The sequence below is a fragment of the Euprymna scolopes genome, chromosome 36 (assembly GCF_053919585.1).
Source record: "Euprymna scolopes isolate OS-2025 chromosome 36, ASM5391958v1, whole genome shotgun sequence".
NCBI lineage: Eukaryota > Metazoa > Mollusca > Cephalopoda > Sepiida > Sepiolidae > Euprymna > Euprymna scolopes.
This window is the reverse complement of record NC_136517.1, coordinates 71,149,769-71,171,808: the sequence shown is the minus strand read 5'-3', so window position 1 is coordinate 71,171,808 and position 22,040 is coordinate 71,149,769. Positions and strand designations below refer to the sequence as shown.

Below are 22,040 nucleotides of genomic sequence, written 5' to 3'. Positions count from 1 at the left end.
TATTCCTTAGATAGTTCATCCAGAAAATATGTGGCAGGCTCGTTTTATGTTTTTGTGATGAAAGTTCTGGGTTCTCGATGTTGATGTACCATCATAAGGTTTGGATTCTAGGAGTTCATCAGATATTGGCCAATACTCACAATAGTGGCTCGACAATGATGATTCATTTCTGAAAGATTCATACCTCCTGCTCCTCTGGGCAGGTACAGCCATGGTAGACATTGGTTTCTGTACATTACTCTGTGGAGGGTCAACATTCTTAGTTTCTAGCATGTTAATGTATTAATATGATATATATATATATATATATATATATATATATATATATATAATATTAATATGTTAATGATGTTAATATGTCCAATGATGCCAATGCTTTGTTATCACTGGCATAGCAAGTTGGTTAATGGCAGTTACTTTATTTTTATTTGTAAACTGTGATTTTTTTTTTTAATTTTTTTTTTAGAATGAGTTGTCTTTGGTCTAAAAATACACCTCTGTTTCCAATATCACTTCTTCATTGGAGCCACGTTTTTCCCTAGATCATTCTTTTGAAGTCTACAAACAGCTAGTAGTCATTAGAGGCCAGATCTGGAGAATAGGGTGGGTGTAGAAGCAATTTAAAGTGCAATTTATGTAGTTCTGTCATCGTTGTGATTGATTTGTGACACGGTGTATTTGTCTTTATGAAAGAGTACTTGACAACTATCAAATTTGTGCTACCTTAGGATTTAGCATCATTTATGTTTGTACAGACCCGTTTAAAGTCAGCATACAAGCTCTTAACTCTTGTTTCCGATGGAATAGTTTGAATAACTCTTAACAAGATTTTACTTGAACAGTATTTTTATCAACTGGCAAATTCAGAGTTTTCCATTGTTTTGAAGAATTGCATCAGTAGCTTCACTTAAATAACTGTAATTTGTAAACTAATAATTTGGTTATGCTCAAATTTGAAGTTTGAGAGTTGATAATTTATAAAAATCATACGGATAATAATACTAAACTAATGCAGGGGAGGGACTAAGCATATTTATACCAAAAGAGCTAAAAAGAATATTCTTGATTTTTATTTAATTTTTAATTTATTTGTTTCTTTTTTGTATTATCCAGGTTACAAGTTGACTACCAAGTTGGTGTTTTTATAGCAAGATCGTCCGTAAATTTGTATCACATCAAAAACCTTTGGATACCAGCCATCTTACAAGTAAAATTTCTTTAACATTTTTGTTTTGACAATATCCATTATATATATTACAATATCCATTAATAAAATATAAGTAATATAATATTGATCTACATGTAATTTGATAAGTTGGTTAATCGCGTAAACATTACTCAAATTGGATCATACTGTCAACAGAATCACAAATTTGCCAACACCACCCCCAAAAAAGGGACTACTTGTAAGTTTTAGGTAGCAACCTTACCCTAGGACTGAACCAACATTTCACTTTGGCTCAACAGAAGGGTGGAGAGGTCCAATCCAATCAATCAACTGGCCACATAATGCCTTTGTATCTCTAAGTTCATTCCCAATTATTAAATCTGATTTCTCTAAAGATAAAAACCTTATTTCTCCTTTTTTTATTCAAATATATACTAGAAAGCGATGACTGAGAATCAGTCATGTTGAGGACAAAGTAAATTTGCTACATCAGAGTAATGTTTTCTAAAAATATGAAATATTCTACCTGTAGTATTTTATTTCACAACTTTATTCAGTATTAAATGACCATAACTCATTGTCATAAACCGAATGTGTGTGATGAAATGGACAAGAATAAATGATAAAAGTATATCTTCAGTGGATTTGAGGATTTAAAGTTGGATAAAGTTAAAGTGGATTAATGTGGATGAAATATTACAAGTTAACACTAATAGAAACAGTATATTTCGGGTATGACAAAGCAAACTGAAATAAAAGGGAAATATTTGAACAATTTTGAAAATTATTCATGAAAAAGATACATTTATCTCTTGATTGTAACTCATATCTCCATATTTTTCGAGTTATTTTGAAAAAGATACATTTATCTCTTGATTGTAACTCATATCTCCATATTTTTCGAGTTATTTTGAAAAAGATACATTTATCTCTTGATTGTAACTCATATCTCCATATTTTTCGAGTTATTTTGAAAAAGATACATTTATCTCTTGATTGTAACTCATATCTCCATATTTTTCGAGTTATTTTGAAAAAGATACATTTATCTCTTGATTGTAACTCATATCTCCATATTTTTCGAGTTATTTTGAAAAAGATACATTTATCTCTTGATTGTAACTCATATCTCCATATTTTTCGAGTTATTTTGAAAAAGATACATTTATCTCTTGATTGTAACTCATATCTCCATATTTTTCGAGTTATTTTGAAAAAGATACATTTATCTCTTGATTGTAACTCATATCTCCATATTTTTCGAGTTATTTTTTTTTTCAGTTTAAGTAACAATTATGTGATTTAGAAGATTTGACCTTGGGAACAGCTGAATAAGAAGAATGTAGATAGTTGCTGACTCAGAACAATTGTAAATGTTTATAGGTGTCTATTATATATTATAGGTTTATAGGTGTCTATTATATATTATAGGTTTATAGGTGTCTATTATATATTATAGGTTTATAGGTGTCTATTATATATTATAGGTTAATAGGTGTCTATTATATATTATAGGTTTATAGGTGTCTGTTATATATTATAGGTTTATAGGTGTCTGTTATATATTATAGGTTTATAGGTGTCTGTTATATATTATAAGTTTATAGGTGTCTATTATATATTATAGGTTTATAGGTGTCTATTATATATTATAGGTTTATAGTTGTCTATTATAGTACATATAGTAAAACAAATTTCTATAATGTTTTTGTAACAACATGGACATAAAACAAAAAGAACAAACCTCTTTATCATGAACAACGAAAGGTATTTAAGCAACTTACACCATCGGGTGTAGATTGCCAAAGTGAATATAGGAATGAAGTAAGAATGTTTGTTTGCTAAAAATTTATGATCAGTTTATTTTCAATTGAAGATAGCTAGTGTCCAGGTGTCAGAAAGGCAGGAGAAAGGTATTTTTCTTTGGTGGTGCCAGTGAACTCTCTGCCACTGTTGTCCAAATCCAAAATGTGCTAAAGTAAAAATGTAACATGCAGCTGCAGCCGAGATTGAACTCACGACACGAGTTTGTCATTCAAATCTTGTCAGTAGCTGAATACTTGATGCTTCGCTATGACTATCAAGGGTATTGTTTATTGTGATGCCATCAGTAGATGGGTTGCCTACCATGGCTTAAGAGAAGCCCATTTACCCTCGAGAGAAGGATAAACCGTGCCAGTTTCCCAACTTGGTATTTTACCTCACGCTACATACAGCACCTCGCCTTCCCAAATGGTCAACCATCTGGTACTGGCTAGCCTCTACATTGCTTAACTTTGGTGATCTGGCAAGAACCGGTGTATCGTGATTGCGCTGTATATTGTGCTGAAGTAGTCCTTTAAGAGATGATTAAAAATAATGCATTCTAAAGTTGATTGGTCCTTGTAAGGCGAAATCACCTAAGCCGCAATGAAATAAATATCAGCATTTATGGCCGCTTCAGATGTGCAGGATAACAAAGGAACTGTAACAATAAAAAAGAGAGCCTCTAACCATCTTCCGGTGTGTCTTGTTGAACTCGGGAATCTATATGGAATTTCAAACAGAATCCTTTATTTAATCCATGGGTTATTATGCTCTCATTCCATTAGCCATGACCTTGCAGAAGTCTTAAATAATTTGTTGATTAAATAAATTCTGTGTAGATTCACAAGTTCAACAAGATATACCTGAAGAAGGTTGGGGGTTACATTGTATACATCATCATCATCATTCAAATTAAAACAGTAGTCTGAATAATATAAAAAAAATTTTTTAATTCAAAAACATGGACTAATATGGGTCTAGTCCGACCCCATGAACTATTGGGGGCCTTTAAATCAAAGGAGCTAGGTTTTGTTGTGAAAGTCTAGTAATGAGCATTTTCCATGTGAACAATTTGTGTTAATAGTGATAAAAATATGAATTACAAATGTTTCTTGTAATTTTAGCTTTTTTTTTTTTTTTTTTTTTGTATCGGCACATTTCTATAAGATGCTCTGTTCATAGGTTTGTTTAGCAGTTTTTCACGTTTTTTTTTTATGCTGCCTTTTTCTTTGTTGTAGCTGTTTCCATGGGTGGCTGTTGATCGTCTTATAGTTTAGCTAGATGAATAAAACTTCTTGTATGCAAAAAGGACATAAGATGTTCACTGAGTATTTTAAAAGAATTGACTAACCTTCTTTTAGCTAATTAATTATTGAACTTCTTAAATTTTTTGGTGATGTACAACAGAGTTAGGAGTAAGATTTTGTACTTGGCGATTCTCAAAGTTTTCTTTCTACATTATTGGCCAACTTCATCATGTAAGCCATGTCCAAAAACTGTATACTAGCTAACTTAATCACTTAGGTCTCTAATATGTCACAATATTTGATTGTTTACCTTTAATTATCTGTAATGCTGTGATTTAGTAGGGTTTCAAACTAACTTTAATCATTATTGCCCCAGAAGCATCATGAAATTTTAACAGCTCCAAAACAATTGTATAAATATGAATGCTTTTTATTACTTTGAGTTAACATCTGTAGCATAATTTCCAAAAATAAAACATTTTGAAAAAGCTAAGACAGTATGTCACCAAAACTGATATTTCGACTCTAAAATTCTTTTCAGATTTGAACAAATAAAAAAAATAAATAAAAAAATGTCAAAATGCTCAAAACTTTAATCCTTGATAAATAATCGATTGAATTTTGTATAAATATTCTTTATTTCATAAACGAAAACCCTAACCTATCCCAAACTTCTTTCTTTCCCAAGACAAACTTCAAATCCTGATAGAAATGCAACAAACTTTTGGATTATTCAGACTGTTTTTGTCTTGTTTGTTGTATCCAGGTAGAAGCATTAAGTATTTTTTTATTTTATTTTATTCATAATTATTATCACATTTAGTGATGATTGAACCTTCAATCTCCAGAAGATTAGCACTTAAAATTGATTATGTCTGATATAAATATTTCAAACTTCAACAAGATGTACCTAAAAAAAAGTTGGAGATAACATCAATCGAAACATGAAAATAATAAGCAAGATGAGAATAGTAGTCCAAATAATTCAAATAATCCAAATAATCCAAATAATTCAAGTAATCCAAATAATCCAAATAATCAAGTAATCCAAATAATCCAAATAATTCAAGTAATCCAAATAATCCAAATAATTCAAATAATCCAAATAATTCAAGTAATTCAAGTAATCCAAATAATTCAAATAATTAAAGTAATTCAAGTAATTCAAGAAATCCAAATAATTCAAATAATTCAAGTAATTCAATAAATCCAAATAATTCAAATAATCCAAATAATTCAAGTAATTCAAGAAATCCAAATAATTCAAATAATCCAAATAATTACAGTAATTCAAGAAATCCAAATAATCCAAATAATTCAAATAATTCAAGTAATTCAAGAAATCCAAATAATTCAAATAATTCAAATGATTCAAGTAATCCAAATAATCCAAATAATTCAAATAATCCAAATAATTCAAGTAATTCAAGAAATTCAAATAATTAAAATAATCCAAATAATTCAAGTAATCCAAATAATTCAAGTAATCCAAATAATTCAAATAATCCAAATAATTCAAGTAATTCAAGAAATCCAAATAATTCAAGTAATTCAAGAAATCCAAATAATTCAAATAATCCAAATAATTCAAGTAATCCAAATAATCCAAATAATTCAAATAATTCAAGAAATCCAAATAATTCAAATAATCCAAATAATTCAAGTAATTCAAGTAATCCAAATAATTCAAATAATTCAAGTAATTCAAGAAATCCAAATAATTCAAATAATTAGAGTAATTCAAGAAATCCAAATAATTCAAGTAATTCAAGAAATTCAAATAATTAAAATAATCCAAATAATTCAAGTAATCCAAATAATTCAAGTAATCCAAATAATTCAAATAATCCAAATAATTCAAGTAATTCAAGTAATCCAAATAATTCAAATAATTCAAATAATTCAAGTAATTCAAGAAATCCAAATAATTCAAATAATCCAAATAATTCAAATAATTCAAGTAATTCAAGAAATCCAAATAATTCAAATAATTCAAGTAATTCAAGAAATCCAAATAATTCAAATAATCCAAATAATTCAAGTAATCCAAATAATTCAAATAATTCAAGTAATTCAAGAAATCCAAATAATTCAAATAATTCAAGTAATTCAAGAAATCCAAATAATTCAAATAATTCAAGTAATCCAAATAATCCAAATAATTCAAATAATTCAAGTAATTCAAGTAATCCAAATAATTCAAATAATCCAAATAATCCAAATAATTCAAATAATCCAAATAATTCAAGTAATTCAAGTAATTCAAATAATTAAAATAATCCAAATAATTCAAATAATCCAAATAATTAAAATAATTCAAGTAATTCAAGTAATCCAAATAATCCAAATAATTCAAATAATCCAAATAATTCAAGAAATCCAAATAATTCAAATAATTCAAATAATCCAAATAATCCAAATAATTCAAATAATCCAAATAATTCAAATAATTCAAGTAATTCAAGAAATCCAAATAATTCAAATAATTCAAGTAATTCAAATAATTCAAATAATCCAAATAATTCAAATAATCCAAATAATTCAAGAAATTCAAATAATTCAAATAATCCAAATAATTCAAGTAATCCAAATAATCCAAAAAATTAAAATAATTCAAGTAATTAAAATAATTCAAATAATCCAAATAATTCAAATAATCCAAGTAATTCAAATAATTCAAATAATTCAAGTAATTCAAGTAATCCAAATAATTCAAATAATCCAAATAATCCAAAATAATCCAAATAATTCAAATAATTCAAGTAATTAAAATAATTCAAATAATCAATATAATTCAAAAAATTCAAGTAATCCAAATAATTACAATAATCAAAATAATTCAAATAATCCAAATAATCCAAATGATTTAAATAATTCAAATAATCAAAATAATTCAAATAATTCAAATAATCCAAATAATTCAAATAATTCAAATGATCCAAATAATTCAAATAATTCAAGTAATCAAAATAATTCAAATAATCCAAATAATCCAAATAATTAAAATAATTCAAATAATTCAAATAATCCAAATAATTAATATGATCCAAATAATTCAAGTAATCCAAATAATCCAAATAATTCAAGTAATCCAAATAATTAAAATAATCCAAATAATTACTATAATTCAAATAATCCAAATAATTCAAATAATTCAAATAATTCAAGTATTTCAAATAATTTAAGTGATCCAAATAATTACAATAATCAAAATAATTCAAATAATCAAAATAATTCAAGTAATCCAAATAATTCAAATAATCCAAATAATCCAAATAATTCAAATAATTCAAAAAATCTAAATAGTTCAAATAATTCAAGTAATCCAAATAATCCAAATAATTCAAGTAATCCAAATTATCCAAATAATTCAAGTAATCCAAATAATTCAAATAATCCAAATAATTCAAATAATCCAAATAATTCAAATAATCCCAATAATTCAAATAATCCCAATAATTCAAATAATCCCAATAATTCAAGTAATTCAAATAATCTAAATAATCCAAATAATTCAAGTAATCCAAATAATTCAAATAGACCAAATAATTCAAGTAATCCAAATAATTCAAGTAATCCAAATAATCCAAATAATTCAAGTAATCCAAATAATCCAAATAATTCAAGTAATCAAAATAATTCAAGTAATCCAAATATTCCAAATAATTCAAGTAATCCAAATAATTAAAATAATCCAAGTAATCCAAATAATTCAAGTAATCCAAATAATTCAAGTAATCCAAATAATTCAAATAATCCAAATAATTCAAGTAATCCAAATAATCCAAATAATTAAAATAATTCAAATAATTCAAGTAATCTAAATAATCCAAATAATCCAAATAATTCAAGTAATTCAAATAATTCAAGTAATCCAAATAATCCAAATAATTCAAATAATTCAAGTAGTTCAAATAATCCAAATAATTCAAATAATTCAAGTAATCCAAATAATCCAAATAATTCAAATAATTCAATTAATTCAAATAATTCAAGTAATTCAAATAATCCAAGTAATTCAAATAATTCAAATAATCCAAGTAATTCAAATAATTCAAGTAATCCAAATAATCCAAATAATTCAAGTAATCCAAATAATCCAAATAATCCAAGTAATTCAAATAATTCAAATAATCCAAGTAATTCAAATAATTCAAATAATCCAAGTAATTCAAATAATTCAAGTAATTCAAATAATTCAAATAATCCAAGTAATTCAAATAATTCAAATAATCCAAGTAATTCAAATAATTCAAGTAATCCAAATAATCCAAATAATTCAAGTAATCCAAATAATCCAAGTAATTCAAATAATTCAAATAATTCAAGTAAGTCAAGTAATCTAAATAATCCAAATAATCCAAATAATTCAAGTAATTCAAATAATTCAAATAATCCAAATAATTCAAGTAATCCAAATAATCCAAGTAATTCAAATAATTCAAATAATCCAAGTAATTCAAATAATTCAAATAATCCAAGTAATTCAAATAATTCAAATAATCCAAGTAATTCAAATAATTCAAGTAATCCAAATAATCCAAATAATTCAAGTAATCCAAATAATCCAAATAATCCAAATAATTCAAATAATCCAAATAATCCAAGTAAGTCAAGTAATCTAAATAATTCAAATAATCCAAATAATTCAAATAATTCAAGTAATTCAAATAATTCAAGTAATCCAAATAATCCAAATAATCCAAGTAATTCAAATAATTCAAATAATTCAAGTAAGTCAAGTAATCTAAATAATCCAAATAATCCAAATAATTCAAGTAATCCAAATAATTCAAATAATTCAAATAATTCAAGTAATTCAAATAATTCAAATAATCCAAGTAATTCAAATAATTCAAGTAATCCAAATAATCCAAATAATTAAAGTAATCCAAATAATCCAAGTAATTCAAATAATTCAAATAATTCAAGTAAGTCAAGTAATCTAAATAATCCAAATAATCCAAATAATTCAAGTAATCCAAATAATTCAAATAATTCAAGTAATTCAAGTAATTCAAGTAATTCAAATAATTCAAATAATCCAAGTAATTCAAATAATTCAAGTAATCCAAATAATCCAAATAATTCAAGTAATCCAAATAATCCAAATAATCCAAGTAATTCAAATAATCCAAATAATTCAAATAATCCCAATAATTCAAATAATCCAAATAATTCAAGTAATTCAAATAATCTAAATAATCCAAATAATTCAAGTAATCCAAATAATTCAAATAGACCAAATAATTCAAGTAATTCAAATAATTCAAGTAATCCAAATAATCCAAATAATCCAAGTAATCCAAATAATCCAAATAATTCAAGTAATCCAAATAATCCAAATAATCCAAGTAATTCAAATAATCCAAATAATTCAAATAATCCCAATAATTCAAATAATTCAAATAATTCAAGTAAGTCAAGTAATCTAAATAATCCAAATAATCCAAATAATTCAAGTAATCCAAATAATTCAAGTAATTCAAATAATTCAAATAATCCAAGTAATTCAAATAATTCAAGTAATCCAAATAATCCAAATAATTCAAGTAATCCAAATAATTCAAATAATCCAAATAATTCAAATAATCCAAATAATTCAAATAATCCCAATAATTCAAATAATCCAAATAATTCAAGTAATTCAAATAATCTAAATAATCCAAATAATTCAAGTAATCCAAATAATTCAAATAGACCAAATAATTCAAGTAATCCAAATAATTCAAGTAATCCAAATAATCCAAATAATTCAAGTAATCCAAATAATCCAAATAATTCAAGTAATCAAAATAATTCAAGTAATCCAAATAATCCAAATTAACACAATTAATCCAAATAATTCAAGTAATCCAAATAATTAAAATAATCCAAGTAATCCAAATAATTCAAGTAATCCAAATAATTCAAGTAATCCAAATAATTCAAATAATCCAAATAATTCAAGTAATCCAAATAATCCAAATAATTAAAATAATTCAAATAATTCAAGTAATCTAAATAATCCAAATAATCCAAATAATTCAAGTAATTCAAATAATTCAAGTAATCCAAATAATCCAAATAATTCAAATAATTCAAGTAGTTCAAATAATCCAAATAATTCAAATAATTCAAGTAATCCAAATAATCCAAATAATTCAAATAATTCAATTAATTCAAATAATTCAAGTAATTCAAATAATCCAAGTAATTCAAATAATTCAAATAATCCAAGTAATTCAAATAATTCAAGTAATCCAAATAATCCAAATAATTCAAGTAATCCAAATAATCCAAATAATTCAAGTAATCCAAATAATCCAAATAATTCAATTCAAATAATTCAAATAATCCAAGTAATTCAAATAATTCAAATAATCCAAGTAATTCAAATAATTCAAGTAATCCAAATAATCCAAATAATTCAAGTAATCCAAATAATCCAAATAATCCAAGTAATTCAAATAATTCAAATAATTCAAGTAAGTCAAGTAATCTAAATAATCCAAATAATCCAAATAATTCAAGTAATCCAAATAATTCAAGTAATTCAAATAATTCAAATAATCCAAATAATTCAAGTAATCCAAATAATCCAAGTAATTCAAATAATTCAAATAATCCAAGTAATTCAAATAATTCAAATAATCCAAGTAATTCAAATAATTCAAATAATCCAAGTAATTCAAATAATTCAAGTAATCCAAATAATCCAAATAATTCAAGTAATCCAAATAATCCAAATAATCCAAATAATTCAAATAATCCAAATAATCCAAGTAAGTCAAGTAATCTAAATAATTCAAATAATCCAAATAATTCAAATAATTCAAGTAATTCAAATAATTCAAGTAATCCAAATAATCCAAATAATCCAAGTAATTCAAATAATTCAAATAATTCAAGTAAGTCAAGTAATCTAAATAATCCAAATAATCCAAATAATTCAAGTAATCCAAATAATTCAAATAATTCAAATAATTCAAGTAATTCAAATAATTCAAATAATCCAAGTAATTCAAATAATTCAAGTAATCCAAATAATCCAAATAATTAAAGTAATCCAAATAATCCAAGTAATTCAAATAATTCAAATAATTCAAGTAAGTCAAGTAATCTAAATAATCCAAATAATCCAAATAATTCAAGTAATCCAAATAATTCAAATAATTCAAGTAATTCAAGTAATTCAAGTAATTCAAATAATTCAAATAATCCAAGTAATTCAAATAATTCAAGTAATCCAAATAATCCAAATAATTCAAGTAATCCAAATAATCCAAATAATCCAAGTAATTCAAATAATCCAAATAATTCAAATAATCCCAATAATTCAAATAATCCAAATAATTCAAGTAATTCAAATAATCTAAATAATCCAAATAATTCAAGTAATCCAAATAATTCAAATAGACCAAATAATTCAAGTAATTCAAATAATTCAAGTAATCCAAATAATCCAAATAATCCAAGTAATCCAAATAATCCAAATAATTCAAGTAATCCAAATAATCCAAATAATCCAAGTAATTCAAATAATCCAAATAATTCAAATAATCCCAATAATTCAAATAATTCAAATAATTCAAGTAAGTCAAGTAATCTAAATAATCCAAATAATCCAAATAATTCAAGTAATCCAAATAATTCAAGTAATTCAAATAATTCAAATAATCCAAGTAATTCAAATTATTCAAGTAATCCAAATAATCCAAATAATTCAAGTAATCCAAATAATTCAAATAATCCAAATAATTCAAATAATCCAAATAATTCAAATAATCCCAATAATTCAAATAATCCAAATAATTCAAGTAATTCAAATAATCTAAATAATCCAAATAATTCAAGTAATCCAAATAATTCAAATAGACCAAATAATTCAAGTAATCCAAATAATTCAAGTAATCCAAATAATCCAAATAATTCAAGTAATCCAAATAATCCAAATAATTCAAGTAATCAAAATAATTCAAGTAATCCAAATAATCCAAATTAACACAATTAATCCAAATAATTCAAGTAATCCAAATAATTAAAATAATCCAAGTAATCCAAATAATTCAAGTAATCCAAATAATTCAAGTAATCCAAATAATTCAAATAATCCAAATAATTCAAGTAATCCAAATAATCCAAATAATTAAAATAATTCAAATAATTCAAGTAATCTAAATAATCCAAATAATCCAAATAATTCAAGTAATTCAAATAATTCAAGTAATCCAAATAATCCAAATAATTCAAATAATTCAAGTAGTTCAAATAATCCAAATAATTCAAATAATTCAAGTAATCCAAATAATCCAAATAATTCAAATAATTCAATTAATTCAAATAATTCAAGTAATTCAAATAATCCAAGTAATTCAAATAATTCAAATAATCCAAGTAATTCAAATAATTCAAGTAATCCAAATAATCCAAATAATTCAAGTAATCCAAATAATCCAAATAATTCAATTCAAATAATTCAAATAATCCAAGTAATTCAAATAATTCAAATAATCCAAGTAATTCAAATAATTCAAGTAATCCAAATAATCCAAATAATTCAAGTAATCCAAATAATCCAAATAATCCAAGTAATTCAAATAATTCAAATAATTCAAGTAAGTCAAGTAATCTAAATAATCCAAATAATCCAAATAATTCAAGTAATCCAAATAATTCAAGTAATTCAAATAATTCAAATAATCCAAATAATTCAAGTAATCCAAATAATCCAAGTAATTCAAATAATTCAAATAATCCAAGTAATTCAAATAATTCAAATAATCCAAGTAATTCAAATAATTCAAATAATCCAAGTAATTCAAATAATTCAAGTAATCCAAATAATCCAAATAATTCAAGTAATCCAAATAATCCAAATAATCCAAGTAATTCAAATAATTCAAATAATTCAAGTAAGTCAAGTAATCTAAATAATTCAAATAATCCAAATAATTCAAGTAATCCAAATAATTCAAATAATTCAAATAATTCAAGTAATTCAAATAATTCAAGTAATCCAAATAATCCAAATAATCCAAGTAATTCAAATAATTCAAATAATTCAAGTAAGTCAAGTAATCTAAATAATCCAAATAATCCAAATAATTCAAGTAATCCAAATAATTCAAATAATTCAAATAATTCAAGTAATTCAAATAATTCAAATAATCCAAGTAATTCAAATAATTCAAGTAATCCAAATAATCCAAATAATTCAAATAATTCAATTAATTCAAATAATTCAAGTAATTCAAATAATCCAAGTAATTCAAATAATTCAAATAATTCAAATAATCCAAGTAATTCAAATAATTCAAGTAATCCAAATAATCCAAATAATTCAAGTAATCCAAATAATCCAAATAATTCAAGTAATTCAAATAATTCAAATAATCCAAGTAATTCAAATAATTCAAATAATCCAAGTAATTCAAATAATTCAAGTAAGTCAAGTAATCTAAATAATCCAAATAATCCAAATAATTCAAGTAATCCAAATAATTCAAGTAATTCAAATAATTCAAATAATCCAAATAATTCAAGTAATCCAAATAATCCAAGTAATTCAAATAATTCAAATAATCCAAGTAATTCAAATAATTCAAATAATCCAAGTAATTCAAATAATTCAAATAATCCAAGTAATTCAAATAATTCAAGTAATCCAAATAATCCAAATAATTCAAGTAATCCAAATAATCCAAATAATCCAAGTAATTCAAATAATTCAAATAATCCAAGTAATTCAAATAATTCAAATAATCCAAGTAATTCAAATAATTCAAATAATCCAAGTAATTCAAATAATTCAAATAATTCAAGTAAGTCAAGTAATCTAAATAATTCAAATAATCCAAATAATTCAAGTAATCCAAATAATTCAAATAATTCAAATAATTCAAGTAATTCAAATAATTCAAGTAATCCAAATAATCCAAATAATCCAAGTAATTCAAATAATTCAAATAATTCAAGTAAGTCAAGTAATCTAAATAATCCAAATAATCCAAATAATTCAAGTAATCCAAATAATTCAAATAATTCAAATAATTCAAGTAATTCAAATAATTCAAATAATCCAAGTAATTCAAATAATTCAAGTAATCCAAATAATCCAAATAATTCAAGTAATCCAAATAATCCAAATAATCCAAGTAATTCAAATAATTCAAATAATTCAAGTAAGTCAAGTAATCTAAATAATCCAAATAATCCAAATAATTCAAGTAATCCAAATAATTCAAATAATTCAAATAATTCAAATAATTCAAATAATCCAAGTAATTCAAATAATTCAAATAATTCAAGTAATCCAAATAATTCAAATAATTCAAATAATCCAAGTAATTCAAATAATTCAAATAATCCAAGTAATTCAAATAATTCAAGTAATCCAAATAATCCAAATAATTCAAGTAATCCAAATAATCCAAATAATCCAAGTAATTCAAATAATTCAAATAATTCAAGTAAGTCAAGTAATCTAAATAATTCAAATAATCCAAATAATTCAAGTAATCCAAATAATTCAAGTAATTCAAATAATTCAAATAATCCAAGTAATTCAAATAATTCAAGTAATCCAAATAATCCAAATAATTCAAGTAATCCAAATAATCCAAATAATTCAAATAATCCAAATAATTCAAGTAATTCAAATAATTCAAATAATCCAAGTAATTCAAATAATTCAAGTAATCCAAATAATCCAAATAATTCAAGTAATCCAAATAATTCAAGTAATCCAAATAATCCAAATAATCCAAGTAATCCAAATAATCCAAATAATCCAAGTAATTCAAATAATTCAAGTAATCCAAATAATCCAAATAATTCAAGTAATTCAAATAATTCAAGTAATCCAAATAATCCAAATAATTCAAGTAATCCAAATAATTCAAATAATCCAAATAATTCAAGTAATTCAAATAATTCAAATAATCCAAGTAATTCAAATAATTCAAGTAATCCAAATAATCCAAATAATTCAAGTAATCCAAATAATCCAAATAATTCAAGTAATTCAAATAATTCAAATAATCCAAGTAATTCAAATAATTCAAATAATCCAAGTAATTCAAATAATTCAAGTAATCCAAATAATCCAAATAATTCAAGTAATCCAAATAATCCAAATAATCCAAGTAATTCAAATAATTCAAATAATTCAAGTAAGTCAAGTAATCTAAATAATCCAAATAATCCAAATAATTCAAGTAATCCAAATAATTCAAGTAATTCAAATAATTCAAATAATCCAAATAATTCAAGTAATCCAAATAATCCAAGTAATTCAAATAATTCAAATAATCCAAGTAATTCAAATAATTCAAATAATCCAAGTAATTCAAATAATTCAAATAATCCAAGTAATTCAAATAATTCAAGTAATCCGAATAATCCAAATAATTCAAGTAATCCAAATAATCCAAATAATCCAAGTAATTCAAATAATTCAAATAATTCAAATAATTCAAATAATTCAAGTAAGTCAAGTAATCTAAATAATCCAAATAATCCAAATAATTCAAGTAATCCAAATAATTCAAATAATTCAAATAATTCAAGTAATTCAAATAATTCAAGTAATCCAAATAATCCAAATAATCCAAGTAATTCAAATAATTCAAATAATTCAAGTAAGTCAAGTAATCTAAATAATCCAAATAATTCAAGTAATCCAAATAATTCAAGTAATTCAAATAATTCAAATAATCCAAGTAATTCAAATAATTCAAGTAATCCAAATAATCCAAATAATTCAAGTAATCCAAATAATCCAAATAATCCAAATAATTCAAATAATCCAAATAATTCAAGTAATTCAAATAATTCAAATAATCCAAGTAATTCAAATAATTCAAGTAATCAAAATAATCCAAATAATTCAAGTAATCCAAATAATTCAAATAATTCAAATAATCCAAGTAATTCAAATAATTCAAGTAATCCGAATAATCCAAATAATTCAAGTAATCCAAATAATCCAAATAATCCAAGTAATTCAAATAATTCAAATAATTCAAATAATTCAAATAATTCAAGTAAGTCAAGTAATCTAAATAATCCAAATAATCCAAATAATTCAAGTAATCCAAATAATTCAAGTAATCCAAATAATCCAAATAATCCAAGTAATCCAAATAATCCAAATAATCCAAGTAATTCAAATAATTCAAGTAATCCAAATAATCCAAATAATTCAAGTAATCCAAATAATTCAAATAATCCAAATAATTCAAGTAATTCAAATAATTCAAATAATCCAAGTAATTCAAATAATTCAAGTAATCCAAATAATCCAAATAATTCAAGTAATCCAAATAATTCAAATAATCCAAGTAATTCAAATAATTCAAGTAATCCAAATAATCCAAATAATTCAAGTAATCCAAATAATTCAAGTAATCCAAATAATCAAAATAATCCAAGTAATCCAAATAATCCAAATAATTCAAATAATTCAAGTAATCCAAATAATCCAAATAATTCAAGTAATCCAAATAATTCAAGTAATCCAAATAATCCAAGTAATCCAAATAATCCAAATAATCCAAGTAATTCAAGTAATCCAAATAATCCAAATAATTCAAGTAATCCAAATAATTCAAGTAATCCAAATAATCCAAATAATCCAAGTAATCCAAATAATCCAAATAATCCAAGTAATTCAAATAATTCAAGTAATCCAAATAATCCAAATAATTCAAGTAATTACAAATAATTCAAATAATTCAAGTAATCCAAATAATTCAAATAATTCAAGTAATTCAAGTAATCTAAATATTCCAAATAATTCAAGTAATCCAAATAATCCAAATTAACCAAATAATCCAAATAATTCAAATAATTCAAGTAATCCAAATAATTAAAATAATCCAAGTAATCAAAATAATTCAAGTAATCCAAATAATTCAAATAATCCAAATAATTCAAGTAATCAAAATAATCCAAATAATTCAAGTAATCTAAATAATTCAAATAATTCAAGTAATTCAAATAATCCAAATAATTCAAGTAATCCAAATAATCCAAATAATTCAAGTAATCCAAATAATTCAAATAATCCAAATAATTCAAATAATCCAAATAATTCAAATAATCCAAATAATTCAAATAATCCAAATAATCCAAATTAACCAAATAATTCAAATAATTCAAATAATTCAAGTAATCAAAATAATTAAAATAATTCAAGTAATCCAAATAATTCAAGTAATCCAAATAATTCAAGTAATTCAAGAAATCCAAATAATTCAAATAATTCAAGTAATTCAAGAAATCCAAATAATTCAAATAATTCAAATAATTCAAGAAATCCAAATAATTCAAATAATCCAAATAATTCAAGTAATCCAAATAATTCAAATAATCCAAATAATTCAAATAATCCCAATAATTCAAATAATCCAAATAATTCAAGTAATTCAAATAATCTAAATAATCCAAATAATTCAAGTAATCCAAATAATTCAAATAGACCAAATAATTCAAGTAATCCAAATAATTCAAGTAATCCAAATAATCCAAATAATTCAAGTAATCCAAATAATTCAAGTAATCAAAATAATTCAAGTAATCCAAATAATCCAAATTAACACAATTAATCCAAATAATTCAAGTAATCCAAATAATTAAAATAATCCAAGTAATCCAAATAATTCAAGTAATCCAAATAATTCAAATAATCCAAATAATTCAAGTAATCCAAATAATCCAAATAATTAAAATAATTCAAATAATTCAAGTAATCTAAATAATCCAAATAATTCAAGTAATTCAAATAATTCAAGTAATCAAAATAATTCAAATAATTCAAGTAGTTCAAATAATCCAAATAATTCAAATAATTCAAGTAATCCAAATAATCCAAATAATTCAAATAATTCAATTAATTCAAGTAATCTAAATAATCCAAATAATCCAAATAATTCAAGTAATCCAAATAATCCAAATAATCCAAATAATTCAAGTAATTCAAATAATTCAAGTAATCCAAATAATCCAAATAATTCAAATAATTCAAGTAGTTCAAATAATCCAAATAATTCAAATAATTCAAGTAATCCAAATAATCCAAATAATTCAAATAATTCAATTAATTCAAATAATTCAAGTAATTCAAATAATCCAAGTAATTCAAATAATTCAAATAATCCAAGTAATTCAAATAATTCAAGTAATCCAAATAATCCAAATAATTCAAGTAATCCAAATAATCCAAATAATTCAAGTAATTCAAATAATTCAAATAATCCAAGTAATTCAAATAATTCAAATAATCCAAGTAATTCAAATAATTCAAGTAATCCAAATAATCCAAATAATTCAAGTAATCCAAATAATCCAAATAATTCAAGTAATTCAAATAATTCAAATAATTCAAGTAAGTCAAGTAATCTAAATAATCCAAATAATCCAAATAATTCAAGTAATCCAAATAATTCAAGTAATCCAAATAATTCAAATAATCCAAATAATTCAAGTAATCCAAATAATCCAAGTAATCCAAATAATCCAAGTAATTCAAATAATTCAAATAATCCAAGTAATTCAAATAATTCAAATAATCCAAGTAATTCAAATAATTCAAATAATCCAAGTAATTCAAATAATTCAAGTAATCCAAATAATCCAAATAATTCAAGTAATCCAAATAATCCAAATAATCCAAGTAATTCAAATAATTCAAATAATTCAAGTAAGTCAAGTAATCTAAATAATCCAAATAATCCAAATAATTCAAGTAATCCAAATAATTCAAATAATTCAAATAATTCAAGTAATTCAAATAATTCAAATAATCCAAGTAATTCAAATAATTCAAGTAATCCAAATAATTCAAATAATTCAATTAATTCAAATAATTCAAGTAATTCAAATAATCCAAGTAATTCAAATAATTCAAATAATCCAAGTAATTCAAATAATTCAAGTAATCCAAATAATCCAAATAATTCAAGTAATCCAAATAATCCAAATAATTCAAGTAATCCAAATAATCCAAATAATTCAAGTAATTCAAATAATTCAAATAATCCAAGTAATTCAAATAATTCAAATAATCCAAGTAATTCAAATAATTCAAGTAAGTCAAGTAATCTAAATAATCCAAATAATCCAAATAATTCAAGTAATCCAAATAATTCAAGTAATTCAAATAATTCAAATAATCCAAATAATTCAAGTAATCCAAATAATCCAAGTAATTCAAATAATTCAAATAATCCAAGTAATTCAAATAATTCAAATAATTCAAGTAAGTCAAGTAATCTAAATAATCCAAATAATCCAAATAATTCAAGTAATCCAAATAATTCAAGTAATTCAAATAATTCAAATAATCCAAATAATTCAAGTAATCCAAATAATCCAAGTAATTCAAATAATTCAAATAATCCAAGTAATTCAAATAATTCAAATAATTCAAGTAAGTCAAGTAATCTAAATAATCCAAATAATCCAAATAATTCAAGTAATCCAAATAATTCAAGTAATTCAAATAATTCAAATAATCCAAATAATTCAAGTAATCCAAATAATCCAAGTAATTCAAATAATTCAAATAATCCAAGTAATTCAAATAATTCAAATAATTCAAGTAAGTCAAGTAATCTAAATAATCCAAATAATCCAAATAATTCAAGTAATCCAAATAATTCAAGTAATTCAAATAATTCAAATAATCCAAATAATTCAAGTAATCCAAATAATCCAAGTAATTCAAATAATTCAAATAATCCAAGTAATTCAAATAATTCAAATAATCCAAGTAATTCAAATAATTCAAATAATCCAAGTAATTCAAATAATTCAAGTAATCCAAATAATCCAAATAATTCAAGTAATCCAAATAATCCAAATAATCCAAGTAATTCAAATAATCCAAGTAATTCAAATAATTCAAATAATCCAAGTAATTCAAATAATTCAAATAATCCAAGTAATTCAAATAATTCAAATAATTCAAGTAAGTCAAGTAATCTAAATAATTCAAATAATCCAAATAATTCAAGTAATCCAAATAATTCAAATAATTCAAATAATTCAAGTAATTCAAATAATTCAAGTAATCCAAATAATCCAAATAATCCAAGTAATTCAAATAATTCAAATAATTCAAGTAAGTCAAGTAATCTAAATAATCCAAATAATCCAAATAATTCAAGTAATCCAAATAATTCAAATAATTCAAATAATTCAAGTAATTCAAATAATTCAAATAATCCAAGTAATTCAAATAATTCAAGTAATCCAAATAATCCAAATAATTCAAGTAATCCAAATAATCCAAGTAATTCAAATAATCCAAGTAATTCAAATAATTCAAATAATTCAAGTAAGTCAAGTAATCTAAATAATCCAAATAATCCAAATAATTCAAGTAATCCAAATAATTCAAATAATTCAAATAATTCAAGTAATTCAAATAATTCAAATAATCCAAGTAATTCAAATAATTCAAATAATTCAAGTAATCCAAATAATTCAAATAATTCAAATAATCCAAGTAATTCAAATAATTCAAATAATCCAAGTAATTCAAATAATTCAAGTAATCCAAATAATCCAAATAATTCAAGTAATCCAAATAATCCAAATAATCCAAGTAATTCAAATAATTCAAATAATTCAAGTAAGTCAAGTAATCTAAATAATTCAAATAATCCAAATAATTCAAGTAATCCAAATAATTCAAGTAATTCAAATAATTCAAATAATCCAAGTAATTCAAATAATTCAAGTAATCCAAATAATCCAAATAATTCAAGTAATCCAAATAATCCAAATAATTCAAATAATCCAAATAATTCAAGTAATTCAAATAATTCAAATAATCCAAGTAATTCAAATAATTCAAGTAATCCAAATAATCCAAATAATTCAAGTAATCCAAATAATTCAAGTAATCCAAATAATCCAAATAATCCAAGTAATCCAAATAATCCAAATAATCCAAGTAATTCAAATAATTCAAGTAATCCAAATAATCCAAATAATTCAAGTAATTCAAATAATTCAAGTAATCCAAATAATCCAAATAATTCAAGTAATCCAAATAATTCAAATAATCCAAATAATTCAAGTAATTCAAATAATTCAAATAATCCAAGTAATTCAAATAATTCAAGTAATCCAAATAATCCAAATAATTCAAGTAATCCAAATAATCCAAATAATTCAAGTAATTCAAATAATTCAAATAATCCAAGTAATTCAAATAATTCAAATAATCCAAGTAATTCAAATAATTCAAGTAATCCAAATAATCCAAATAATTCAAGTAATCCAAATAATCCAAATAATCCAAGTAATTCAAATAATTCAAATAATTCAAGTAAGTCAAGTAATCTAAATAATCCAAATAATCCAAATAATTCAAGTAATCCAAATAATTCAAGTAATTCAAATAATTCAAATAATTCAAGTAAGTCAAGTAATCTAAATAATTCAAATAATCCAAATAATTCAAGTAATCCAAATAATCCAAGTAATTCAAATAATTCAAATAATCCAAGTAATTCAAATAATTCAAATAATCCAAGTAATTCAAATAATTCAAATAATCCAAGTAATTCAAATAATTCAAGTAATCCAAATAATCCAAATAATTCAAGTAATCCAAATAATCCAAATAATCCAAGTAATTCAAATAATTCAAATAATTCAAATAATTCAAGTAAGTCAAGTAATCTAAATAATCCAAATAATCCAAATAATTCAAGTAATCCAAATAATTCAAATAATTCAAATAATTCAAGTAATTCAAATAATTCAAGTAATCCAAATAATCCAAATAATCCAAGTAATTCAAATAATTCAAATAATTCAAGTAA

At 22.2% G+C, this 22,040-nt stretch overlaps 1 protein-coding gene across 2 annotated transcripts in view; it reads left to right on the top strand.

The window, feature by feature from the left end:
• LOC145260575 (battenin-like) overlaps positions 1-22,040 on the top strand; it is a 141,221-nt gene that overhangs the window by 109,856 nt on the left and 9,325 nt on the right. For both annotated transcript variants that reach the window (XM_080118853.1, XM_080118854.1), the window contains exon 14: positions 1,114-1,207. In XM_080118853.1, coding sequence (XP_079974979.1) covers positions 1,114-1,207 — 94 coding nt within the window. The remainder of the gene's footprint in view (positions 1-1,113; positions 1,208-22,040) is intronic.